Below are 27,814 nucleotides of genomic sequence, written 5' to 3' on the forward strand. Positions count from 1 at the left end.
TGTACTGTTATCATTACTGTGGAATGGGAGTAGATGTTATTTGCAGAGGAAGTCAGTGTTACTTTTAAGTGAGGTCAATGGCAGTACCTTTGTTCCAAGGTGCACTGTAGTTACAGCACAGTGCACAGATTTTCTGAGCTGTGATCCTGTATTCTCCTCCGAAGAGTCATATGCTTATCACTGCTCAGAGCAGATGGATTGGTCCGGTACCTCAAAAGTGCTGTGCCCGCTGCTGTGCCCAAGGGCATTTCTCAGGTTAATTATTGTGTTCCATTTCATTCATCCAGTATTTTAACTTTTTGATTATTTCATTTTCACAACAGAATTCTGTTAGCTGAGGTAGATTCATTAGAAAAGGTTGCTTTACCATTAGATATACCCTGCATTTTGTCTACTTTGCACTTTATTAGCCACTTGCCCCATTAATATTGTGATTGGTGTGACTGTGTTACAAAAATATTGTCCGAAGACTCGAATTCTGAATAGAAAAAGGAATTCAAAGACTATTTCTAGTAGGAATGCTTGTGTCACTGGGATATCCCTTGCTTCCAAAAAGTTCTACCAAGTTTTATTGTACTGTTTGGTAAATCTGACCATTTTTTGTGTGATCAGATCAAAATATGTATTTGCTTTTATTTAATGTAAATGGCATTCTCAGAAAATTACAAACATGAAGTTCATCTCTAGGAGTAATTCTTTCAAAGAATTCAACTTGGAGAAATGGAAATTTGTACCTTTGCTTCTCAATCTGCTTATCTGTAAGCAAGTACGCTGAAATTGCTTTAATAGTATCAGCTACTGAACTTGCTTCACATCCAGATCTGAAAGACTCCTTTCCTTCCTATGAAATAAACACATTTCTTAAGTAAATACAATTATTAGTTGTATGAAGAAACTGAAGAAGTTTTGCTTCTTAAATAATGATGATTTGAGGAAAAAAGTAGACAATCGTAATTTAAAATATGAATTAACATATTATTTAGTTTTGAAGTAGTTGCAAAGTATTTTATTCTTTATTCCCCATCCCAGAAAACTGATAACTATTTGAAAGTGGCCTTTTGTTCATAATTTATAGAAAGATAATAAAGTCTGTATGTTTCTTATGAAGACTGTACATTTTGATATTTCCAACTAATAATGTGCAAACAAATGGATGGGTTCTGGAAAAGCTTTCTTTAGTGACTGGATTAATGAGAGGTTCTCAGGAGCACCAGATGAGATTGTTATTATCATACTTCCATTAGCAAGAAAAGCCAATGCCCATATAAGAGAACCTTGCCACATGGTCCTATTATTTTGGCATTATCCGTCACTTAAATCAGAGGACTGGAAAAATTGTTGGGATGATGAATTCACTGGTCCTTTTAGAAAGATCGTTTGATACCTTTCCTTGTTTGCTGTGAATCATAAAGACAGAATATTCTTTCTCTTTGGGTGATGGACTAGCCCACTGAATAAGTAGAATAGGGTTACCTTAGTTGAGGTAGGATGGACAACATCGTAAAGGAGAGTTTTATAGTCATCTGGCCAGAAGGTCAGTATTGATAGCTTTTCTTAGCTTGTGTAAAGTCGTGTTCAAATTCCAGCAGCTTCTGCAGAAGCACTAGGTGTGGGAATTCAGGAACAATATTAATAGATCCTTGCTGGCTTGTTAGCACATTGCTGTTTGCAGCTTTCCTTCAACTCTGTTGTTCATAGCAAGGAATGCTTGAATACACTAAAAGATTTGATTGTGCTTTTAGGTGCAGAGAGTTCCTTTACGCCAAATTTGTAAGTGAGGATTGTGTAAACTTCTCCACATCTGGTTTCCAAACCTTTCATTTGTCAGAGTACATTTTATGTGCATTTTCATTTTTACACCTCTAAGGGGTGAAGAATAAAGTACTTGTAGAACTGGTGATTATAAAGCTATGCTTCAGCTCCCATTTTGTCAGTAAAAATCAGGTGGATTTTCAGACCACATAAAAAAAATAGGAACTCAAGCTGCCACTCAAATATGCTCGTACTCAAATTTTTGTTCTTTACTCTTGTTCTTATAGACCTCCTATAGGATATCATATTGTCACAGATAAAGGATTTAATTTTTCAACAACTGATGATGCCTTTGTGTGTCAGAAGAAGAATCATTTCCAAATCACAGTCCATATTAGAATCGCTGGACATCCAAAATATGTCAAAACTCAGCTGGGGGGGAAACCAATAGAAAAGTATTACTTGAAAGCTTTTGGAATAAAGGCAAGTATTTCTCCTCTGTGCTTATTACTTCTAATAAGTTAGTATGTACTTTTAATAAGTTAGTACGTGATTATCCATATAATAAGGTAAAGAACGAATCCTTTTCTTAGTCATTTTTGACCAAGAACTGACAAAAGGCAGCTGTTAAGTTACCAGTGGCTTCTGTGTGGGACTCTTACAAAAAAAGGAATATTTCATGGATGCTTGTGGTGTTGTATGCCGAAAGGCACCACGTTTGCCTGTTTGCCATGGTTTCACTGACTTCCCTCACTTTGGTTGAAATTTTATTCCCTCTGTGGGCAGTGCAGGGGTGTCAGATGGTGTGTAGGTGGCCAGTCTACCCATAGGTCAAAAAGATGTGTTGAAAAAAACAGTTCACAAGGCAAAGAAAAAGAATAAAATTTGGTTTTCCTGAACAATTCACAGAATTTCCCTATTTCTTTTTGCCAGGCTTTCCATTTTCATTTTAAGAATCAAATTCTTCCCACCTATTATGGATCCACAAGCTTGCATAGAGAGAAGTAGTAAAAAAATGTTCATCTTTCTAAAAGATTTTAACAGTTTTTTTACTTGCTACCAGAACTCATTGATTTAAAAAATCCATGTAGCTGTTACAGTTAGTTTTGCTTAATGCATTATAAAACAGTAAGGCATAAGAAATTAGTGAATATTACTGTCATCTGTTCCCATCTGAAGCAAAGTACTGCTTGGTACCATTCCAGAAAGGTACAGACATTTACATTAAAATAACTTATAGAACAACCTTGCATAAGTTCAATAAGTTCAGTTCTCATGTTAAATATCTATATTTATGCTTCTGGATAGAATGAACTAATAACAGCCTAGATTCAAGTCTAGATTCAGAAAGCAGTTTTTCTTTTGCAAGTTAATTCATTACTTTTCCTTTCCCCTCACCCCTCTTCCTTTTATGTTAGATCCACAGAATGATTTGGGGCTTCAGATTAGCTGGAACTCAACATTGTCAGGTGTCACCTGATCAGTGTACAATTCCTGTGTTACTTTTATGCAGTTCCATGAGAAATGAGAGAGCTCTCACCGTGTCAGACCAATTTGTCTATTAATTTCTACTGCAAATTTAATATTCTTGCCAGTTTCAAAAATACTTTTTTCTTTATAGGTGGAAAGTCCAAATCAAACAATTGCTATTGAACAGTCTCAGTCAGATCGAAGCAAAAAAACTTTCCATCCTCTTAGGTAAGAATTTTAAGAAATTTATTCGTTTTTATTTCAATACTCGATTGGTCTGAAATGCGAAGTAGGTTTTTTTGGAAACTTGTAGTAGTTCTAAGCCTGTCTTCTGATCTTTATCCAAATTCCATTCTGGGTGAGCACATAGAATCAGAGCAGTACTATACAGCTGGCTTCCCTTCATTAAGGAAAATTTCAGCAGCCTCACAAATGTGTCAAGTATGCCTGTCCAAAATATTTATATTCAGCTAGCAACACTGTTGTATGCTGTTTAGAGCTGTATGGCAGATGATTTCCCTTCTTAAGAAAGGTCAGTAATGTTCCAGTTCTGCATGAGCATAAGATGTATTTGTGGTGCCATTAAGGCAGAGCGCCCCTGCTAGAAACCTGTGTGGCTTCTTCTCGGAACTCTCTGTTGTTCTTCTGCATCTTAACTCACTGGCAGAATCAATGTTTGTTCTTCTGACATGTCTACTGTTGGAGCTGATCTGTTCTCCATGAATAATTAAATAAGATTTAAAAGAAAACGATAAGATGATGTCAAGTTTGACAGGATAGTGCTGGGATAAAGGCTGCAATGTATAATCTGCAAAAATTAACTTTGAGCATGGGAAGAAAAAGCTCAATTTTCACTTAATTATCTCTATCATGGCATTTTTCTTCCTCTTGCATACTGAAGAACAGACTATGGCCGTGAGTTGTTTCATGGGTTAAGATAGTGTAATTTTCATTTATACCAGATGAGAATGCAGTTGGTGAACTGTTTTCTCAATGCAAACTCTTTATTCATATCAACTATCACTTGCAGGAGCAGTGCCACTAGGTATTTGAGACAGGCGTATATTTTATACTTCCAGGCATTCAAATCAGGTGTAGGTGAAAAAAAGGACAAGGAGTAACGTATATTTATTTTATGTGGAAATTAGCTCAAATAATAAGCACTGTTACCCTTGGCAAGCAACGAATACCCGTCATACGGAACACATACAGTTTTAGTATGTTCAACACTGTGTACAACCAAAGCAAGAAACGCAAGACTTCTTTTACTAAGAAAGGTCCTGTTGGTTTGTTTATCTCCATGACATAGTCACTGTGTTTTTAATACATTTTTATAAAGCATGGTCACTGAATTTTATTGAGGTTCCTCTGTTTTTTTCCATTTGCATTTTTTTATCCAAACTGTTTTAATGAGTTTGAGGAAATTTGGCTTGAGCCAGGTAGATCTCCAAATGTTTATTTCTCTGATCTTGTTTCCTTTTCTCTTTTAGAGTTGATCTGCCAGGGGACCAGATAACTAAAGTAACACTGGGGAGGTTGCATTTCAGTGAAACAACAGCAAATAATATGAGAAAAAAGGGAAAACCTAATCCTGACCAGAGGTATTGCTATAGCTGGTTGGCCTCTGTGTGTGAAATGGAAAAGAAAAGTCCTACGTTAGAGTGGAGCTGATGTTCGTGAAAAATCTCAGTGTTGCTAAATCCTGTGATTTTTTTTTTAATCTTCAGATTCTGTAATAACTTGGTATCTGCTTAAATGCCTTTCTTCTAGAGTCACAAAATGATATGAAGGTAAAAGAAAATGTCTCATCCTCATGCTTAGAGATTGTTTCAGGAAAACACAGCCAGAATGTTGGCTGATGAGAACAAGTAGACAAAAAAAACAAATAATGATAATTTTCTGCTGGGGAAGGAAGGGTCTTCACCTCTGCCTCTTGATTACTTAAATTTGTCAAAATTCATGTTACCTTTTTTCATTCTCAGTGATTGTGGGGATTGAAAGAGCATATAATTTGAAAGTGAAGGAAATATTTTTTCTTTCATATTGCAACAATTACATTCTAAAAATGTGCTGGCTGTCTTTCTATGCATCAGTGATACCATTGTATTTAAAACATTTTTTTTTCTGTGAAAAGACATTATTTCAATTATTGTCTTGATTAAATCAACTTCCTATTAGATACTTCATGCTGGTAGTTGGACTATATGCTGTCTCTCAGGACCAATTCTACCTCCTGTCTGCAAGTGTGTCTGAAAAGATCATTGTGAGGGTAGGTAGAAATTTGTATTGTTTTCATGTGAAATACATTTACTGTTTTTCATTACTTTGAAATTTCAATGAAGAGAGATCCTTCAATGTGTGTGAGACAGTTTTTTAATAGGAATCCGGGGAATGAGATTTTGCAAACCTGGCTACTATTCCAGATGAAGAAAAAAGAGGGCGGAAAAGCAGAGGGATCAAGAGGCTGCGATTTGAAGTGGTAAAAATGTCAACAGGAAAACTGGAATGAAAAAAATGTCATTTCCCACACGTCTGACAGGGCTTGAGTAGCAAGGCGCAATGAGCCAGCTGCTAGTTACCTTAAAGTGGTAAAGCTGTGCAAATGCACTGCGGGAGAAAGCAACTCATGTTCTGGCCTTTTATACACCCAATCCTAACATAACAGAACTACCAGCTGAGGAGTGGTTATCAGGCACATCAGATCATGCTCTAATTGTGACAAACAGTGGTGAATGCTCAGTATCATGCATTGTAGATGGCAAAGCCTTGTGAGAACCTGGCTTCTTGCAATAACTGCACACTTTTTATCATGATCAAACTCTTGTTGAGACAAAAATTTTAAAGACTGAATTCAATGTTTTTAAAGAAACAAACAAAATTAGTTATTGAAACAAAATACCTTTTCTATTTATACATACTCGGTTGCTTTTTTTGGTGTTCTTTGAAAGACACTGTTTCTTCAATGTAAAATTTCTAATATGAAATAATTTTAAACATTACAGGGGATTTTAGAGCATTTATGAATACGTTTATTTTGTGATTTGTCAGTGAAAATAACATTTGGTTAACCAGATAGTAGTAAATATTTGTTTTTCCAGATGGTCACCTCTTCAGGAACTGCTATTTATAGACTTCTTAGGTCTTCAGGAGCTAGCAAACAGTTTTTGAATGTAATTTGTACTTCAGTATATCAGTTGTTGAGTAAACACAAAATTAATTTGGTAGCTGTGCCTTGCTGAAATTACTATTAGAAAGTGAATTTGTTGCTGCCTGTTACTTCAAGCAGTGTTTTCAACCAGTCCAAAACTACAAATAAATGAAAGAAATCTCTTTGTCCCCCCTTTTTTTGAGGCATATTAGTAAGTCTTAAGCTTCTCAGAATGTCAAATGACTTTTGTTGTAGTGACTTAACTTTTATGTGTGTGTTTTGTTGTGGAAGTGCCCACGAAGAGACAAGTATTTCCCGGGCCATGGTTTGTTGAGCATTTCATTTTGGTGCAGCACTGAATGAACACTGCTTGACTCATTTCTGCTCCTATCAGGCTTATGGCTCTTATTCACACACCCTTCCTCATCCATGCTGGTGCAACTGGTTTTGCCCTGCAATGAACAGGAATGGGGACAGATCTGTGTTAAAAAGAAATCTAATTGTTGTGCTGAGTTAATTTTAAGCCAGGCTGGTTCTTCCATATCTTCTGTGCCAGTGACCAGCAAGAACTGAGGGCCAGCAGGCAGGGATGGGTGATGGAGTGGTGTGGGCTGCCTACACTAGTTCTGCTGGCAGAAGAAATGTAGATCAAGCTATGGCCCTGGAGCATAATTTGGATACCTTTCCTTCCCCTGTGTCACACATCTCTGTTCCTTCAGTTGTGCTGAGGTGATTGCCTGTCTCACCTTGCTGCAAAATGATTGCAGGGAATAGAATGGGCCAGAAGAGTAAACCTAACCGTCTCCACAGTCATGGCTCCCCAGCCTCTGTGAAAGAGGGAGGCAGTCTCACTACCCCTTCTTGCCTCACCTCCTGCTCCTCGTTTAATATTTTGGTTGTGGAGCAAGGAGCCACTGTACTAGGTACTGTGTAAACAGAACACAATGAGTCTTTTCCGCAAAGGCTTTACAATTAAATTTGTGACTTACTATTTAGATAATGCAGTTGTGCTTGTTTCTTAAGCTTACTTTTTAAAAAATAATCATTGCTAGAAACCTGCAATACATACTATTCATGGTTTGGAGCATCTGCTTTAGGAGAACAGGACCTGTGAATGCAAGCCCAGATCACCTCTGATCTGTTCAGCACAGGTTTTCAATACATGCTGGAAATGTTTATGAAACAGCACGTAAAGACAGAAAAAACCTGGTATGGCCAAATGCAGTTCCAAACCTACTTTTTTTTAGCATGTATTTAATCTTGGCTTTGTTGATTTTTTGTTTCTTCTTTTCTGTGCTGGTAAATAGATGGTTATGTGGTGTAATGTCAAATGTAAAATTTGGAAAGCTATAGACATCAGTAATTTAGCTTAAAGTAATAATAAAATAGAATTTTAGAGGGAAAAGCAATGAAGCCAATGTTGTATGAGCAGAAACACTTCCTTAGAAGTGATTCCACTCTGTTGTTTTGTTTTGTTTTCTGTTGTTAGTGTGTTAGAAATGCTCTTGAATGCAATTTAAATATTAAATATCAGGAATTTCATTTTTCCCCGAAATCCTACTGGAATAAGCAATAGTAAATCTATGCTGTGCTCTGTCTTTAAACATAATTTTTTCTTCCAGGCATCTAACCCAGGGCAGTTTGAGAGTGACAGTGATGTACTGTGGCAGCGAGGACACATTCCAGAGACGACAGTCTATCATGGTCGAGTAGGAATTAACACAGACGCACCAGACGAGGCACTGGTTGTCTGTGGAAATGCAAAAGTTATGGGCAGAGTCATGCACCCCTCTGACAGCCGAGCAAAACAGAATATCTGGGAGGTGAGGTCTGTGGAGTATCTAGGGCATTTATGTTGCACCAGAGCATGTGTGGATCATTGTTCTGACATGTTAAGCAGCTTCTTTATCGTGGGTGTGCTGAAACGCTGGCCTAAAGAAACTGGGTGTTCCACTGTGCTGCATGAAGCCAGTGCTCATAGACTTTGAAAGAGACTGACCATAGAAGCTGGGGATATTCCTGTAAAAAGGAGTTGTCAGGGTGAAGGGTAGCTGGCAACACCAATACAAATACTGCTCTGCTAATGGGTAACGGGGTGATTGTCCGTATTTGTTGATGTAAATATTGGTCAAGTGGCTGTATCAAGCTTGTTGTATCAGTGATGTCCTAGATGCCATGACCATTCTTAATGTTTCACCATATGAATTTTGTATTTGTCTAACTAGGTTGATACGAATGAGCAGTTGAGAAGAATAAAAGAAATGAGGCTGGTGGAGTATGACTACAAGCCTGAATTTGCATCTGTTATGGGAATAAAAAATACCCATGAAACAGGTATTCAGTCAGCTGTGTTCCCAGTTTTCATTCATTGCTTTTTTTTTTCACCCACCGTTGTTCATTGTGCCATAGTGCCTTTTAGCACCCTGCTCTTTCATGCTCATTTCTTAGAATACTGTGATCACACACTTTGCTGTGTTTCTGTTGTAATATAAAAATGCCAAAATTTAGTATTCCTGGTAATTTTCCAACTTCAGTTTCAATTTTTACAGACAGGAGGTTATTTTTGCAGAGGTTTAATGAGAATGAAGTATGTGATCACAGACAATTTTGGTCTTATTGCAGAGAAATATCAATTCTAAATATTTCTGTCTGTTTTCTGTGAAATGGAAAAAAAAGTTCAGTCTTGGATTTTCCTACCACAGGGAGATTCTAGATCACGTTTGGCTCTACATAGAGCTTTTAGGATGGACAACTCAAAGCACACAACCATGATCAGTGGTATGCCATTTGTTTCCTAACTTCAGTTTCTCTTAAACAGGAATAATAGCCCAGGAAGTGAAGGAGCTTTTACCTCAAGCTGTTAGAGATGTCGGAGATGTTGCTTGTAATGATGGAGAGAAAATAGAAAATTTCCTCATGGTTGACAAGGTATGGTCTTGAGAGAAAGAGGAAATGTGTACCTAGTCTGTTCCTTTGATACATATGGAGCTATGAACATACTCTCTGTTTTATACAGAGCTCTAGGCTTGTACATATGTTTACAAAATTATGTAGCAAATTATTGAGAAACACTGAACTACCAAGTGTTAGTGACTGGCAGAATCTTTTAACGATTTACATTAAAATCTCATAATAATAGTAAATAAATATCCATTAAAAGAGAAAAGGAAAAAAAATATTTTTGCTGAATAAAGATGGATAATGATTTCATAGCATCGTTCCAACAAGTGGGACTCCAAAATATGCTTTTGTGTTTATGTGTTAACTAACTGTTCCAGAAATGAATTAAGAAATGAAGTCATTCTATTTGTTAAATAGAGACTTCCTGTCTTTAATCCTGTTGCAATCACTTTGTATCAAATACAAATGCTAGCTGGCTGAGAAGGCTTTTTTTGGCCAGCTGAAATCCTTATTGTAGCGTCAAAATCATATACTATAAAAAGTTTACAGCACACAAAGTGATAACTGTGCTCACAGGTTGGAAACAATGCCTTAGCCTGTTGTCCTGTGCCCTCTTACCCTGCTTTTCCTTTGCAAATAGGACTGCAAGGGACTGTCAGTCACAGTGACCAGCCACACATGACTGCAGACAGCACTTGGCCAGAACATTGCTCAGGGCAGCCCCTTTGCTGTGTGCTGGTTCCCTGTTAGTCAAGGACTGTTTCACAGCTTTTTACCCTCTTACAGCTGATAATGGGAAGAGGGAGGTTTTATGATTGGTAACCTCGGAGGATGTCTTGAACATGATCCTAAATTCTTCCATTATTCTACTGAAAACACAAGTTTACACCACCAAACTTGGAGAAAATATCTATAAAAAATATTACGTGTCACTTGTCGTCTTTTGATAGGCTACAAATAAGTTGAATTCATAGGTTAAATCTGCTAGGCTGTTTCCTTTCTAAAGGGATCACAAATTAGACACCAGCTGTAGAAAGAGCACTTCCTAGAGATACTGTTAAAAAGGAGACTTTAAGAAAATTTGCTGTATCTGGTCAGAGTTCCAGCCTATAGCTGATTCTAGCTGTGGTATTAGACAGTGACATCAGGTTTATTTTGCCCTTTAGCCCTTCCTGTTAAATTGTGTGGCAGCCGCAGCATCACTTGCATTTTTGAACCCCTGTGGGGTTCAAAGTGGGGGGGATTTTATGGATGATAGTGGTTTTGATTTAATAGACAAAATGCTACAAAAATGTATCTAATGGAAATATGCTGTTTGACCCCATCATTTTTCCTTTCTCCTCTGTAGCTTGGGTCTCTGGACAGCACTTGCCAGGATGTGCTCCAGGGATGAGATCTAGCAAACGCAGAAAGCCGACTGTAGCATGCAGGGTCACATGGATGTGGCCCAAGCAGGAACGAGTTATTACAACACTGACTTACTTACTGCTTAGCTTTTTCCTGACTGCTTGTCTGTGTCTGAAGTCACTTCACAATTGGACGTTGTTTTAATTTGGTTAGGTAAATTACTGCAGTGCTGCTTGTGCTTTCTCCTCTTTCTGCTGACACATGTGGCAGTTCTGTGACCTTTGAGGAGACAGGGGAGGCGGCATCTATGTCTAACAGTTTAAGATGTATTTTGAATTCAGAGCTTTGGGACATCTAATGTTCCACGTGGGCTATTTGCTGTAAATATCTAGAGCTTCCAAATCCAGAACAGTTTAGCACCTGGAGTTGTAAATGGACATTGCTTTGTATGCTTGCTTATGGTTAGGCAGGTAATGAGGCCTTGAACTTTGTTATTTTGCATTCCAAGTTTAGTTCCAGATAAGAGGGACATTGGCTTATTTGGTTGTGTCTCTTTGCCAGTTACCTGCTTGACATTGTTGCACTCTGTAAAATAAGTTGATTGCATCGCGTATTTGAACCAGGCTCTGCTACATGCTAGAGAAATGCCTCAGCTGTGTGGCAATTGGCTATTTTGGGACAGGGATCTTTCTTCTCTTCTCAGTCTCACTGTGCTCAGTACTTTGTCATCAGTGAGGCAGTAAAACACTCATCAGTACTTTTTTTTCCCCAAAGAAAGTATTCCTTCACTTTGCCTGATGAGCCATTTTGTCAGCTAGTTGAAGTCACCTAGAAGAGATTCATGCATGATTTGAAGGGAATGGAAAGGGCAGCTGCTACATATTATTGACATGAGGACAAGTCACCGTATAAATGATTTCGCAGTTCTAGACACAGGAGGTTATTTTGAAGTCGTTCTTTAATTAAACAGGCTGTCGGTCTTTTGTCAGTAGAAGCAACTTAGCACTGATACCTGTGCCCTGGCTCTGTTTATACAAAATACTGTTTGTTTCTGTGGAACGCAGTCACCTTTAAAGGACAGGTGTGCACAGTATTTACAATGTGAAAGGCAAAACTCCACTTTTGCCCTCCTTCTGCATGACTTGACTAGACTGGGACACTTAGCAACGTTAATTGCAGTAACAGTTTCATCTGAGGCTTAATGGCATCAGCCTGGTTGTATATTAATATAAAAGGACCATTCTTTCAGACACAGCAAAGAAACTATGCTGTTACCATGCTTCTGCAGTGGCTCAGTAACCATTTTTGGCTCAGAAATGGATAACTTATTATCTGCATGGTTGTACTGAGGGCTCCTGCAGCAGCAGATTGATACTTATTTGATCAGCAAGGGGTAGAAGGCTTTTCCTGGGTAAAATATTCAGAAGAATTAAATGGAGCGTGTCTGAACTGTTAGTTGCAGAGCTGGTCACGGTATCAGAACCTATAGACTCTTGCAAGAGGCTGGAGTGGTTGAAGAGAACAAAATATCATGCTTTTGTATCTTAACCTCTGGTTTGATCTTTCCATGTGTCACCGATTCTTGTGTACATGAGTACAACATGAATAGCAAGTCTGGCTTGTCTAAACCAGGTTAGTCAGTCCTGTACGTAGGTGGTTGGAAGTACATTTTACTAAAGGATTCTGAAATCTATGTTCAGCTGCAGCACTACAGATCAAATCGTAGATACCTGTTGTGACATTGTTAATCTTTAAAATTCAACCCAATATAAAGGTAAAACATAGTTTAAATTCTTGCCTTAAAAAGCCCTTAAATTCTTTTTCTGTAAATCCTCATTTTTAAATTTACTGCAAATTGAACATAAGTAATTTTTACAATCTAGCCAAAGGGTTTTATAGTCATAAGTGCATCCCATTTACAGTGAAATTACTTGTGTTTGCATTTCAAATATTCAGTGTATTCTTACATAGGTGAATTCTGCACTTATTACTGCTTGTAACATCTGATTGATGAATATACTGTACCTATTTTTGTCTCCATTTTCCTTCTCAGGATCAGATCTTTATGGAAAATGTTGGTGCTGTAAAGCAGCTTTGTAAACTAACTAATAATCTTGAAGTCAGAATAGAAGAATTGGAACAGTGGAATAGGAAACTGGCCAGGCTGAAGCGAATGAGCAGTTTAAAGTCAACAGTCAGTGAAGAGAGCAAAGTCAGGTACCCGTCTTGAATGTTCTCTGATATTTGTCACAAAAATCGGTACAGTGGTCTCTGTGGTAGAAGTGAAAACCAAGTTTGCTTGACAGCAGAGTTCAGCTCATTTTCAGCATTTAAGCTGTGCAAAAAATGCAAATTCCTTGTATTTTTTAACTCACTGACAGAATTAATATTTGAAACAGCTGTTAAATTGCAGTAATTTTTGAAATTGCTTCAGCTGCATAAAGCAAGGATAGATTATGTCCAGTTACAGTCCTGGAGCTTGGAAATTGCTGCAAAGAGAAATCTACAGAGCTGCTTCTGCAAGAAAGAATCTTCATTAGTCTTTCAGTAGAAGTGATGAGCATTTCCTATTTCTAAACCATTTCCCCGAGTTTTCTTTGAAATCTAATGTAGCATTTAATGGCATTCACCTGAATGAGTTAACTGGAGGCCTTTGTTCTTGAAAATGAATGCCTTACTCTTTTTAAATGTTAAAATTGTGTAAGCAAGTGACATTAACACCCTATTGAAAATGTCTCTTTTTCATTTATTAGTTGCTGAAGCATTTGAATGTTAAAGAGATCTTGTCTCTTACAGTAGGTATAGTCGAGCTACTAGTCTTTTGCCATCGAAAAAATCAGTCCTGCTAAAATCCAGCAAGGTGAGTAAAATATGCATATGAGAGAGTAAGTGCTGAAATATTAGTGAAAGCTTTCATGTTTCTAAATGCAGAATCAAATTCCTTAGAAAAAATTATTTAGTGTCATGCTAGAATCTTCAAAAGCAACTGTACTGACATAGAAAATACATACGAGACGCTTCCACTTCTTGCCTATATATTGTGTGTGTAAGAGTAGATCCATGCTGAGTGAAGGAAGACACCTCTACAGGAAGGAATTATTGAGCCTAGAAGTGTGTTCACGCAGCCTTACATAGGAGGGCTCGTTTTGGTTTGGAGTGATTCTTCTTCAGCTTTCTTCTTTGGATGAGTCGTTCTCAGTGGTTTGCAGTTAGCACCTCCTGTTTTGTACTGGATAATACTGTTTTTCAGATGGTTAAGACATGTATAGGGTGTTGTTGCTACTTGTTTGAAAGGTATCTTTCTTCTGTATTTATAGCAGCCCTAGTTTAATATGGTCTGAGCATTTACTGAAAGCTGCTTATCTTTTAGTTCTGGCCACTGCTTCCTGAGTTTGTAATTTGATTTTGAAATACTTCATAAGCATGAAAAATGGCAGGAAGAAAAGAGAAGGAGCTCTTATTTTTAACCATACTTTCTTCCTTTGTAATGCTTGTGTCCCTGGACTATCAACACTGGGCAGTGCAAACACAGTTTTATGGAGCTTTTCCTTAAATTTTTCTCTTTAGACATTGACTGTTATATGACTTGTGTGGTTCCTCTGAAAGAAACAAGGTTAACTTAAAGTCAGACTAGTGTAATATGTCTTGATCTACAAGTAGTAGCTTAGTTAAGTGCCTCTTAAATTAACCAAATTGCTTTTTTCCTAGGTTTGTTTGTCAAAGAGGAAAGAGCCTTGCTCCATGAAGATTTTCTGGGCGACTATAATAGCTTTGGTTGCTGTTATGGCACTATGGTAACAATTATCAACAAGATGACTTGTTTCTCCCTTTCCCTTTCTACTTACCTCATCAGAAACAAGACTGCAATTTTTCGCTTCTTCTCTCCTTTCTTACTCAAAGAACACGATGTATTCAAATTAACGGTGAATGTGTTTGGTAATATTGTAAAGCTGAAATTGTTTTAGAAAAGCGAGCTACTCGTGTGGTGCACACATACGTAATCTCTGTCCATGTCACAATGTATTGTGCACCTTGAATATATCTCAATGATTTGTTACAGATCCAAAGCTGGACTTGTGAGACTCTGCATATTTTATGCAATCATTCTGTGCCTAAGTACAATTTCTGATCTACAGAGTGATTTTATTGTGTGAAATGAAGCCAGACTTGTTCCCGAAGTGGTGGGCAGCCCTGTCACTCGGAAAGTTTAACTTAGAGCTTTGGATTTGTGGAAAGGAACCTATGCTCTGGACTTTGGAGATTGCTGTTTTCTGTTTCCAGTCCAAAAATGTGTGGCTTGCAATCTCTCTGTGAACTCACTACTTCAAACTTTTATTGTGATTCTATTTACAATGGTAAACTGACTATATTTTGTGTTACATTTAGATGTGTGCAAATATGTGATCTAAACTCCATTAAATTCAGTCAATTTTTCCCACTGAAGGAAAGGTGATCGAATAGTTAACTCTTACACTACTATATTTGGACAAGGTGCTGTCAAGGTATTATTTATACCATGTTACATACTAATTGAACGTAAACCTAAAAAATAATTCTCTTTCCACAGCGCGTTGACAATATCGACCATATATTTACTTAGTATGCACGACAGTCATTTTGAAAAACATCCGGTTTACAGGCAAGTAGTTAATTTGGCCTTAGCAAATTAGAATTAGTAATAGACTGTGGATCAGTCTGGGTTGGTCCACAACTCTGATGTCTATTTCTTAATGAATTCTTTTTCTTTTTCTTCATCAACAGTACCTCAAGTTCTGTTGTACTGTCTCCATCTACCACTATAGCAGGTACTGTCTCTCTGCTGGTCTGCATACATGTAACAAACTTTCAATTTCTGTGCTATGATAAAATGCCAATACACACATGACTCTAACAAGTATTATGTCTTTTTCTTTTTTCCTTTAGCATTGCAGGGGGAAAGTACAATTTCTCAGAGCACGCAACCCATCAGCAAGATCCCTGAAGTGAATTTCTGTGACATTTTGCCTTGTGACAAGGTCTATTGTTGTCCAATTCATCAACAAAACCTCAGATTTCTGAGTTTTGAGAAAATGAATGCTAAGGAAAACCGTAAGTTGAAATGTTAATTTCTATTGGTTACCATTTGACTAAAGACTATATGAAGAGTGTAGGGGAAGGGGCAAAAATGTTTAAGGGTAGTTAGCTTCCAAAATAAGAGTCTCGTCCAGAGGATTTAAAAATCCTGGTATAACTAATCATCACTACAGTCAATTTGTTTGTGAAAAATCTGGCCTGGTTACGTTTAAGAGTTCTGGGTCCTAAGATGCCTTGTCATGTGTCATTGTTCTTCGTGGCCATTCATGGCAAATGAGTTCAGGTGAACCATAAGGTCACTAATCCCTTTAATTAACCTTTGGGTACAGTTGGCCAAGAGTTGACTGGGGATATGGAGGATGAATTAACAGATGTGAAAAAACTGAAAGCACTTAATGGAGTCACAGTGTTGTGACACTATATCTTTTCCATGGACAGAGACAGAAAGTCAGCTGCTAGAAAATATAAAACTTGGAATTAAAACGCTATTCATTCAGGCAGGATTTTTGAGTAGAGAAACATTATTTGAAGGCAGAGGTCTAAGAAACGTACGTTACTTTTATGGGAATGAGTTATCGTTCAGATGTTGTCTGACAGGTGTTATACATGTAGTATATGAGCAGGTGTACTGTTTACAACTTCTGTAATATTATAAGAGTTTATACATAAATGTATGCACTAGTTGTTGGAATGTATTCCTCTTATCCAGACCTTAACATTGTCAATGTCTAGAAACAAGTGTTGTATTACTAAACTCAGCATTCATACTCTTCCTTTCCTGGGCTTGGGAACAACTCTTGAACCAAACACAGCTGACAAGCTAAGGTGAAACCAGGTACAAATGCAGTTCAGCCTCTGGAGTACAAATGTCTACCAGGGCAGATTTTGCCAGATGCTGTGACATTCTCACTGCAGGAACAGTGGGGTTCACCCACTGGCCATTCTTTATACTGAAATGTGCTGTTGTCTGCAGACAAACTGAGTGTAAGCGGTCCTTGTGATTCTTGTGATTAGCGCTGCAGTAAGCCCTGTGGCAGGCACAGCTCAATACAACCCTTTCAAGCGGTCGTACCTAAGTGATTTGTGTTGCTCTGAAGCCTGAAGGGGTGTTGGTTAATTAAAAAGACATTAATCTAATTTACAAATGAGGGAACTGCAGATGGATGAAAATGAAATATGAAAACCTTTTATCCCCAGCTGGCTGCTTTTGATATTAGGTGGAAAGAAAAGATAAGAGTAAACACAAAGCATTACCTTCTCAAGGTCTTATGCTCCAAACAGCATTAAGTGTGGATCCAAGAGTGAAAAATCAGCACAGTACACACAAGCTACTGAAAGTTTTCAGATCTGCACAAGTGTGATGAAGCTAAATGTATACCCTGATGGAAGGTAACAATGTCAATATGAAATCCAAACAGAGGGAAAACCAACAAGCTGTTTAATGTAGGTGGGACCAAAACAAAGGAAAATGAAAATATTTAAAGAACAAAAAGCTAAGAGTTAAATATGGGAAATAATCAAATGACCAGTGGATATTCTGGAATCAGCTAATTAGCCTGATTTGTGGAGAGATAAATCTATTTGACTGTACAGTTGAATTAAATGCTAATTTAGGACTTCATATTTAACAGACCTTTTACTGTTCCACCAGAATTCTGTGGGAGTGGGCTGCTATTAAGTGCATCCAGCGTAGATCCTAATCCCCTGCATCCCAGATTTGTTGAGAGGAAGGCTTTTAGGAGTGTTGAAGGACCATCAAAAGCATTCATAAGCAAGAGAAAGTGTATTAAAAAAAACCTGAGCACATCTCTATGTAGTTTAGCTGAATATGTCCTTTTTCCTCATACTTGATTTATTTCAAAAGCTGGTTTCTCTGAAGGATTTAGACTCTTGAACTCTTATTGGTTTCAGTGGAAATGAGGAGTGTGAATACCCTTCAGCATTTAGGCCTTTTCTACTCTCTGCTTCCATGCCATTAGTTCTCGCCCTTTTATGTTAAATGTCACTGGTAATGAGGGGATGTCTGTACTTTTTTTTCTCCCCGGTGTTTCACAATAAAAATTTGTTGAGGGCTTCTGCTGGATTTTGGTCAACTTCATGCATTTTCATTTACTATCTTCAGATACCATCTAACAGATTTATAACAAGGCACTGACACAAGAAATCATGAGCAGTTTTTTTTTCCATACAGCTTATAGTATATTACAACTCATGAGAATTAAAACTGGAAAGTGCTTGAGGGGAAAAAAAGGATATTAAATGTATTGGATGAGTTTATCTGAATCTTAGCTGAAGATAATGGTTGTCCTCATTATGGTCTGGTCATGCTTGTACTTTTATATTTGGTGTTGAATTGGATCTTCACACCCTACATTGGTCTTTGGGAAAGCCTTCAGAGTTACCGTATGTGACAGAGTGGAAGTTTACCATAATTTATTGAAGACTGCTACAGCAGATTTTGGTGGTTCCTGGTGTTCTAAGTTGGCAGCTTGACCTCCAAATAAAAATAACTTCAGGATCCTGTTTTCTGTTTCATTTGGATTGCATCAGCTGTAAGGAAGATGAAATAGTAGTTTTATGAAGAGTAAAAACCCAAATAAAAATAATTTTCTATACTGGATACTGGTTCAGTTTAAACAGCTGAAATCTTAGTGAGGTAAACCTGTCTTCATCATAGTTTTTATACAAATTTCTGATACCCACTTAATGCTTTCTTCTGTCATCTGTCAAAGATTGTCATCTGTCAAAGATTCTATCTACAATGAGAACGTCTTTCTTTCAGGGAGCAATCTTTTACCTTCACCAGGGTATATAGGTCTTCCTATAGAATAGTTCTCTGTTAGTGAAAATGCATTAAATGTTCCCTGCCTTTTTGCATTGCTAATGTATCTAGACTATTAAAATAAAACAACAGAAAGTGAAAGGAAGATGTAACAACTAGTTTGTAAATGAAAAGGAAGAGTGAGAGAATGAATAGATCTTTTAAAAATCTACCTCAAGAGCTTTTGTATGTGTACAGCTGATTGCATATGTTCCATAGCCATTTTTCTAGGTATGTGGCAGCAGATCACAGTGTAAAGAAATGGGACAACAGGTAGCTACCAAATGCAACGGTTACCACTTAAGTTGGCAGAACTGGCAAGTCTGTATGATAAGCAAGAAAATAGGAAGTAGACTCAAGGAATAACTGGTAGCCGTATCATATATTCATAACAAGACACAAAAATTATGGAAATCCCAGAGAAGATATTGCATTACTTTTCTTCTCATATGCCAGATACTAATGTTGTTCCATGCTCTCAGACACCTGTTACTATGTTTTCATGTTTTCCAATGCTGAAATGAAAACAAAACTTTAGAATTAATAATAAAATAAGAAGGTCAATCTGACAGTCTTGTTTCAATCTCAGTGACATAATGCATTTTAATCCTTCCATTCGAAACATAAAGTTTTATACAATGAAACAGTGGCTTCTCTTCTAGACGATCACTTTGAAATCAGAGTGTTTCCTTTGGAAAACATGGAGCTAGTGCGTTTTGTTATTCTAGAAATATGTGATTCTTTCTCCCAGATTACGTGGTATTTGATGAAGCATGTTAGTTTAGGCAAGATCAACATTTCTCAGTGCCAGTTTATTGGTAACATGTCTCTGGACAGATTCTTGGCTGACAATTAGTGTAAGAGCACAGAGCACAGAGCTTTAAAGCATTTCCCATGGTCTTGAAGGGCCTTTTGCCTTCCCCAGGTTGTACAACGCAATGTTTATTCAGAAGATCGTTTAAAGTTCACTTTTTTAGAGAAATGCTGAGAAAATGAATAGAGTTTTAAAAAAAAATCATCATCTTTTATTTCCCAGCCTAGCACAATGTTTGAAATTACAAAGGTGGCATACCTGGAGAACGTGGTGATAATGTTGTCCCAGCTGAGTGTTAGTTTCTTTAATATGACTCATCCTTCTCTGATGTACTGACTCTCACTTGGGTCCATATTCAAAGTCTTACATCTCACATTCAAAAAGATGAATTATTCCCATGGCCTGTGTTTGCATGGCAGATGTCAATTCATTTTCTCACTAAGAAGAAAGTTGTGGCTTTATGATCAGATCTGTGCTGAAGTGCCTGACTGAGTGGTGTCTTTCACTTTGGCTGTCCACTGCAACAATTGGTGGTATTCTGTGTGGAGGACAACATCTTTTCTATTAGGCTATTTTTTGAAATGCTTTAGATATCCTGTAGAATTTAAAAGGCTTGTTCCTTGTTATTCACAATGTTCTTTTGACTCTAATATTTTCTTCTGAGTAGAGGTGCTTTGCATTTTAAAGGTTTCTCTTGTTGGTTATGCATGCCTTTATCCAAGTGGTAATTAACAAAACATCTGCTGTTGCTGTATGCATATTTTGCTGTTACAACTGTGCAAGACTAATGTGCGGACATCTGTACATTTGCCCTTTCACAGAAAACAAAAGTAACATGTTACCTGAAAAGGATCCAGTCAAAAAACTGAGTGGAATACCTGATCTTGGAGATGACTGTAAGTACCATATTTAAAAAAAAAAAAAAAGTTGACATGTACAACTGTGTAACTTTGAAAAGCCACATTTAAGCTTTGAATTCTGCTGCTGAAATTTAGAGAAGATTCATTTATAACTGGTCATTATAGAGAATTAGCACTTAGGAATCTATTAAATACCTGTGACTCACTATAATTTTCTTGTCATTGTAATTTATTCTTACGTCTTCATTAGATTTTTTGTAGGCATTCTGTCTGCCCTCTTGAGAGTATTCTCAGACTTGGCTTCAGATGCCTTGCCCTTGACAGGGTCTGAAATCTTGTAAGGTTCTCACAGAATCACTAGGTTGGAAAAGATCTACTGGATCATCGAGTCCAACCATTCCTATCAATCACTAAACCATGCCCCTTAGCACCTCATCCACCTGTCCTTTAAACACCTCCAGGGAAGGTGACTCAACCACCTCCCTGGGCAGCCTGTTCCAGTGCCCAATGACCCTTTCCAATGACCTTTTTTCCTGATGTCAAGCCTGAACCTCCCCTGGTGGAGCTTGAGGTCATTCCCTCTTGTCCTATCCTCTGTCACTTGGGAGAAGAGGCCAGCACCCTCCTCTCTACAACCTCCTTTCAGGTAGTTGTAGAGAGCAATATGGTCTCCCCTCAGCCTCTTCTCCAGGCTAAACAACCCCAGCTCTCTCAGCCATTCCTCATAAGGCCTGTTCTCCAGCCCTTTCACCAGCTTTGTTGCTCTTCTCTGGACTCATTCCAGAGCCTCAACATCCTTCTTGTGGTGAGGGGCCCAGAACTGAACACAGTATTCGAGGAGCGGTCTCACCAGTGCCGAGTACAGAGGGAGAATAACCTCCCTGGACCTGCTGGTCACGCCGTTTCTGATACAAGCCAAGGTGCCATTGGCCTTTTTGGCCACCTGAGCACACTGCTGGCTCATGTTCAGTCGCTGTCAACCAACTCTCCCAGGTCCTTCTTCTCCAGGCAGCTTTCCAGCCAGACTTCTCCTAGTCTGTAGCGCTGCATAGGGTTGTTGTGCCCCAAGTGCAGGACCCGGCATTTGGCCTTGTTAAACCTCATGCTGTTGATCTCAGCCCAGCGGTCCAGCCTGCTCAGATCCCTTTGCAGATCCCTGTGCAGATCCCTTTCTCAACACTATTAACCCTTTCACTATTAACCCTTTCTCGACACTACTAACCCCTACACAGCAAAATGCTTAAACATACAAGTGTGGTTGTGCGCAGGAAGTGCATTTTACAGCATAAAGGCTGTGTTTGGTCCAGTTGACCTAAGGGATTAAAAATGTCAGCTGCTGAACGAGGCCATCTCTGCCTTAGGATCCTGACATTGCCTGCATCAGGGGAGATGAAATGAAGTTCTTCAACACAGGACATTTGGCTTGATTTTAGGTTCCCTTTTTAGTGACTGTGCACTGCTATCAGAGCCAGTCTGGGCTGAAAAAAATACTCATGCTTTTCCATGAAGATAGGCATCTCCTGATTACGTGTGATACAATGGGATGCTCTGACATTCATTCAGTATTAACAAGATTGTGCTTTATCTTTTTGCTTATGTGGTTGCTCTGTTTTCAGGTTTGGGTTTTTTATAAATGTTAACTTAAAGGTACAGCAATATTTGGATGATGAAACATCTATACACTGGCATACATTTAAAGAATGGTGCTATCTGGGGCCAAGTGGGTAATAGAAGGCTGGATCGGCTTGTTGCCTGGGTATGATCTGGGAAAAATCACTTTCCTTCTGAATTTTTAAATAGCTAAACACCTCAGAAAAAAGCCTCTGAGGAATTACTATGATACATGTTGTAATGAGATGCTATGTCATAGGGAAATGTTCTTCTGTGCTAGTTCTTTGTGGCAAACATGCTCAATTTCCTTCTGTCACTTAAGCATATTGGCATGCTGACAGTTAAGTGCAAACTACCACACAGCTATTTTATAATCAGAGCACAAGTCAGCCTATAATCATCCAGTTTCTTTGGAAAGCAGAGAACTCTTGCTGTAGAACAGAACAGAAGAGAAAGACAAACCCAGTGTTCACAACATGCTGTGAAGAGCATTGGGCCTGCTGAGACAGGTCTTCCTTATGCTTTCTGCACCACATTGCAAGACTTAAAATATCAGCAGTTGAAGGCTGCTGCTGTAGGATTCTGGTTCTATCTGCTGATGGCTTGCACGCTCACTCCACACCAGGGCCTTCCCCAAACCATTGGCAGCATGAGCCTGAGTTCACTCAAGGGATTAAACCGGCTTTACGCCTTCTCTTCAAGTACCCTCTGCAATTCAGACCAAAGTGGACTGATTTAGAGGTCTGAGGTACTGCAGGTCCTAACTCTGGACCTGCACTATTCCAAGACTGTAAATGTATTCAGAGGAAGTAAATTTTTCCAGATGCAGCTTCAGTGAGGTGATTCCTAGGGCAGCTGTGAAAGCAGAAGCTTTATTGCTGTGTTAGCACGCTGGTTCTTGCTGCCTAACTCTCCATGTGGTTGATCTGCCTCAGGGAACAGCCACAACATCCTGACTCTACATCTCACCATACCTGGCCATCCTAGGGAACACCTGGATGACACAGAGATGCTGGCTCAAGGTGTTACAGGAAGCCTGTGGCAAATGGATGAACTCAAACCAGCCTGGATAGGGACATAATCATTCTAGTAACCAGTTACTTTCCTCCTCTTTCCTGGTAATCAGTACACCAGCCATGGTTTGAAGTTGTTTTTTTTTTTTTTACCCAGAAGATAGTTTTTCAGTTCCTGATGTCTAGATATCTAACTGCATTGCATCCTGCCCTGAAACATATTTTATATGTGCATGTGTGTAAATACAGTGTACATACATCAGTTTCTACGTAAGATATTAAGGTAATTCTAAAATATGATTTTTTGTAGAGTTTTTATTCTATTTTCCTTCCTTAGACTGTAAACTTCTTCCAGGTTCAGGATATAAGTGTTCAAAAGATCCCAATACGTTATTCTGCTAATGCTGTTTTTAATTGTTCCTATTACCACAGGTTACATAGAATCAAAGTACATATATATTTTTGGTAAGCTGTGTTATGGTTCATGTTTCATGGTGTTCATGTATGTAGAACATTACAAAACTCTATGCTCGTTCAAGTTCAAGGCAGCATTTTATAAAGAAATTATAATATTCATTACAGTTACTTAGTTTTTCTGCACACTGGATTCGAAACAAATTTTGTTGTATTCCAAATTATTTATCTCAGAAAAAAAAAATATTTTTTAACAAAATTAATAGTTACTTGCATGAGCTTGGCTTCTAGTGCATTAAAATTTACATTGGCATATTTGTATCCTACTTGGGTTGCCAATAAAATAGCCTTTTATGTCTGCTCAATAGATGTTGCAGTATTAGGTGCCCATGATACTCATCCTTGTAAATCACATACAGATCTTATCACCCCTGTGATAACAGAATGAAGGTAATCTATGAGAAGCTTTTTACTAAGTGGTAATTTGACATGTATCAACTCCTATCGTGGCGAGCAAGGGAGTATATGCCACTGTATTCACTGCAGTTTTATTATGCTCTTATCTAAATTTTCTGAAATAGTCAAGAAGAAAATATTCTTAATATTTTTAGGGATTGATACAACAATCAGTTCCATACAGATTTTGGAAACTCAGCAGAGCATTGACAGCCGCTATTGTAGTCAAAATCATCAGTGTGGGTAGGTAAATTGTTTTATTATGGTTTAGTTTGGTGGAATAGAATACCATTAATGTGGCATGGCTGCTTGGCCGCTTTTCTGTATTTTTTCTGTTAAATTTAAATGCAATTTCCATGTGGTTTTTCTTTTTTCTTTTTTTTTTGGCAAAGATATTATCTATATCAAAATCCTGTATGTATTAATGACAACTTTTTCAGGCCTGGAAATTTCAGCTATGTTATTCCTGTTAACAAATACACACCCATGGATACAAAAATCTCACTGGAAATAAAGTAAGTACAATTAAAGATAATACATACATAACAAGATAGTGGTTCAATTTTTTGATAGTAATTCTTAGTTTCTATTGTGACACTAAGTTGTCCCCCTGTATATATGTTTCTTCTGTTTAAGAGCAATGGGGTAGATCTTTATTTTTCTCTGTTTCTTGAAGCACCACAGAACCGTTAATTATATTTCTCTGCAAAATCACACTTGGAAATTATTGTTCCTCGCATTCTTCAAGCCAAAACATTAGGAAGGATTTCCTAGAAACCACACAGGTAAGATTTTTGCAGCAATACTCTGGCTTGTGGGGAACACTGGTGTAAAACTAATGGCTCCAAAATTCTGATCTTGATTAAAGTAGTAGAAATCTAAATGGTACTTTGAGTCTGCCAATCATAGATGGTTTTGACATCACCATAATGAGATACAACCTCTTTACAGGAGTCAGTTTTCTGCTGAATTTATAAAAACTATCTAGTGATTCTCTACAAGGACAGTTTGAGTCTACTTCAGCCTAACTCATCACAATAACTCATTATACCACCAGAGATACTTAAGAAATGGGAATGAGCCTTAGGAGAAAGAGTCTGTCAAACTATCATCTAGTCTACTGTTTCTATTATTATCTTATAGGTAATTAATTCCAGTTTTTAAATCTTGGATTTGCTGGAAACAATGGTAGTATTCCCCTTTATTTCTGTGTGATCATGAGTTTACCAATAAATCTCTTCAGGGAACATTCTTCATTATAAAAACAAGAGTTATTTACATTTTGCTCTCTGGATTGTCTCAATGAGAATAAAAGCTGTAAATCATGTTAGCTCTTCCCAGTAAAAAATTGCAATTTTTTTTATCATCTCCAGTAAACTGATGAAGGCCTTAAACTCCCTTCAAATTCTCTGGAAACATAAGACTCTTTTAAGGCCTCAATTCATCCACATTGCTCGGAAATGTTTCTTCTGGCTAAAAAAGTAGGAAACGCAGAAGAAAGAATTGTAGCATTTCAGAACACATGGTAGGAAAAACCTCTGTGAAGTTGGAAGTCATTTCACATTTGTCTTTAAATTTCTGATCTATGGTGCCACACACAGTATGTTCATAACTGATTTTAAACTATTTTTTTGGTGCTTTGTCAGATTAGAGCAGTTGTGATACCCCCACCATTAAGCTGACCTCCTGATCATCTTTTCAAATGTCTTTGCAAAAACTTAAAGGCTTCTCTGCAACTGCTGCAAAGCCAACAGAAAGCCAAAATTGTCCAAGTTTTGACCTGTCTGCCATAATTCCAACAGAATTGAAATTGGGTCAGACTCAGAGAGTTTCACAGTACAGAAATCTTCTTGAAGGTTACAGTGAAAACTAGTCAAAGAGATTTCTTGGGTCAACCTGAAACCCACATCAAAAGGCTAAGGCTAACTAGCCTCAAGCAGCAGTGAGCATTCAGGTTTCACGTGACTGAGAATATAAATACTGCCTGGTTGGAGAGGTTTTTTTCCAAGAGGATTTTCTAGGGACTGTAAGACTTATTCCCTACCACAGGGCAGGACAACAGTCGTTTGGACTCAGCAGTCTCACATAAATTGTATTGTGTGAACATATAATCTCTAACAGAGAGAATGTGTCAGAAGGTGAAGGGAAGAAGGAAAGATAAAGAAAGGAGTTGAGACACTGATGAAATAAAAGTTATCACGAGTCATTAGGTCAAAAAGAGGTGAAGATGGAATTTTATTTTATTCAATGTAACATAAGCAATTCAGATACAAAATATATTATTTTCTTTGTACCTGGCAGGATTCTGTGATCAAACAACGTGAAAAGTTGCTTGCGTCTGTTTTTGAAATACTGAGTGAAGTTGCTACTCATATTTTTAGAATATATAGAGGAACTTTTATGGCTTTCTGAGAACTACTAAATTTGCTGTTTCCAAATCAGAAGAATTGCCATTTGCTGCTATTACATCTTAAAGCTCTAAAGCCACCTGGTACATCCAGACAATCCCTATTTATTGTGGGATTTGCTTGGAACACTAGAGAGGGAATTCTGTTATTTAGAGCCATCTGGGTGTTGCTGGAAGCCAGATCTGTCAGTTCCTGTACAGAACTGATCAGACCAAACCCACATTTGCAGGGTCTAAAGTCAGCACTTTGTCTTTAAATACTCTGACTGCAGCTATCGAGTCTTGTTATCATAATTACTTTGCACTGCCTTCGTCAATGAACTGTTTCCAGAGCCTATCCTTCTTTCCAATTTAGTGTGAAATAAGGTTATCTAATCTCTCTCTCTCATTTATCACCTAGGGACGTCAGCATATTTGGACTCTTCCTGTAGCTGCATTTTATGACAGCGTGTACTATTTCCGTGTAGCTGCACCGGTAAGCCTTTTAAAATGGCAACACAGCAAAAGACAAATAGCACTTGAATTGAGAGAAGATCCTATATGAAACTCTTTTGTTTTCCTTCTGCAGGGTGTTGAAGGCTGCTTGACAAATCCTTACTTTGCTGGAATGTTTTTTACTGATTACTACTTCTATTTTTATCGGCAGTGTAACTGAAATATTGCTGATCATTTTGTTCTTCAGGTAAAAGATGATGAAGCTCTTTATATGAAAAAGAGACCTATGAATGGCCCTGGAAATTTTGTAAACCTCATGTTGAGTTGTATGGCACTTTCTTGTTTGTTTCACTTTTAAAATAAAAGTGTTTGAGACAATTAAAATAAAGTGTTTGACAACAACTGCAACTCTGCGTTTCCAGGAACTGTTTCTAAAAAGTCATGAGCAATAGAGTGTATGGTGTGTAAATAAAACAACCCCATTGATCATAGTGAAGTTATATGATATTGTACATATAACAGACATGAACAAATGGGTAGGAGCTCTGCTAAGCTGGGATGCACTCCAGTTGTCAGAACATGGTAAGATAATAAAATGTTACATGCAGTCAGGAGGCTTGCTTCCTTCCCACAGGCATATACCTTCTTTTAGTATCTACTGCCCTTTATTTATATATAAACGCATTTTTTTTAGCACTAACAAACGCAAAATAAAAAAACTCCAAACTTTGACAGAGAAACATAGCACTGTGCAAATTCTCTCTGAAATAAGTGCTGTAAGTTAGGGAACAACAGGTCAACTCTGTAGTCTTTGTAAATATTTCTATTTCAGAAAGCAGTACCATTGTTACTGTTACAATTGTGTGATTTAACGATGCTGCTACTGTTTGATCAAGACATGCTTCAGCTACCATTTTTTAAAGATTTTCAGCAGGAATGAAGTATTTATTCCTATATTCCGGTTATTTTTTTATTCTTGGTGTGTGTGATCTTTGCTAGTGTGATGAAAGAGTAGAAATATTTGTGAAGAACAATGTCTGGCCTGCATGTCTTTCTAAGACACAGGGATACACACTTGCACGGAAGAAATATTTCTGTTTACATTTAGGCAGTAAATTTGCAAGGTAAAACTGTTTGACTGCAACTCCACATTAGTTTCTCAGGCAGAAGGAAAACAGATGTAATAACCAAGTACAGTATAAATAGTGTTGTGGGGTATGGTTAGAACAGTAATTCATTTTGTGGAGAGAAGGGAAAGTAAATGTAATGGAGAGACTAGGCTTTTAAAGATT

At 37.7% G+C, this 27,814-nt stretch overlaps 1 protein-coding gene across 1 annotated transcript in view; it reads left to right on the forward strand.

Annotated features, from left to right (window-relative positions):
• The window catches only part of MYRFL (myelin regulatory factor like), a 45,666-nt gene extending 18,817 nt beyond the window's left edge, over nucleotides 1–26,849 (forward strand). The window contains exons 7-25 of the mRNA XM_069859953.1: nucleotides 2,040–2,235; nucleotides 3,374–3,450; nucleotides 4,713–4,823; nucleotides 5,401–5,491; nucleotides 7,993–8,193; nucleotides 8,596–8,704; nucleotides 9,189–9,298; nucleotides 12,672–12,835; nucleotides 13,415–13,478; nucleotides 14,327–14,412; nucleotides 15,186–15,257; nucleotides 15,380–15,423; nucleotides 15,542–15,706; nucleotides 20,148–20,222; nucleotides 23,836–23,923; nucleotides 24,121–24,195; nucleotides 24,357–24,465; nucleotides 26,488–26,562; nucleotides 26,656–26,849. Of these exons, the coding sequence (XP_069716054.1) occupies nucleotides 2,040–2,235; nucleotides 3,374–3,450; nucleotides 4,713–4,823; nucleotides 5,401–5,491; nucleotides 7,993–8,193; nucleotides 8,596–8,704; nucleotides 9,189–9,298; nucleotides 12,672–12,835; nucleotides 13,415–13,478; nucleotides 14,327–14,412; nucleotides 15,186–15,257; nucleotides 15,380–15,423; nucleotides 15,542–15,706; nucleotides 20,148–20,222; nucleotides 23,836–23,923; nucleotides 24,121–24,195; nucleotides 24,357–24,465; nucleotides 26,488–26,562; nucleotides 26,656–26,742 (1,999 nt within the window). The 3' untranslated portion in view covers nucleotides 26,743–26,849. The remainder of the gene's footprint in view (nucleotides 1–2,039; nucleotides 2,236–3,373; nucleotides 3,451–4,712; nucleotides 4,824–5,400; nucleotides 5,492–7,992; nucleotides 8,194–8,595; nucleotides 8,705–9,188; nucleotides 9,299–12,671; nucleotides 12,836–13,414; nucleotides 13,479–14,326; nucleotides 14,413–15,185; nucleotides 15,258–15,379; nucleotides 15,424–15,541; nucleotides 15,707–20,147; nucleotides 20,223–23,835; nucleotides 23,924–24,120; nucleotides 24,196–24,356; nucleotides 24,466–26,487; nucleotides 26,563–26,655) is intronic.
• The last annotated feature ends 965 nt before the right edge of the window (nucleotides 26,850–27,814 follow it).

Source organism: Phaenicophaeus curvirostris, chromosome 1 (genome assembly GCF_032191515.1).
Source record: "Phaenicophaeus curvirostris isolate KB17595 chromosome 1, BPBGC_Pcur_1.0, whole genome shotgun sequence".
Classification (NCBI taxonomy): Eukaryota; Metazoa; Chordata; class Aves; order Cuculiformes; family Cuculidae; genus Phaenicophaeus; species Phaenicophaeus curvirostris.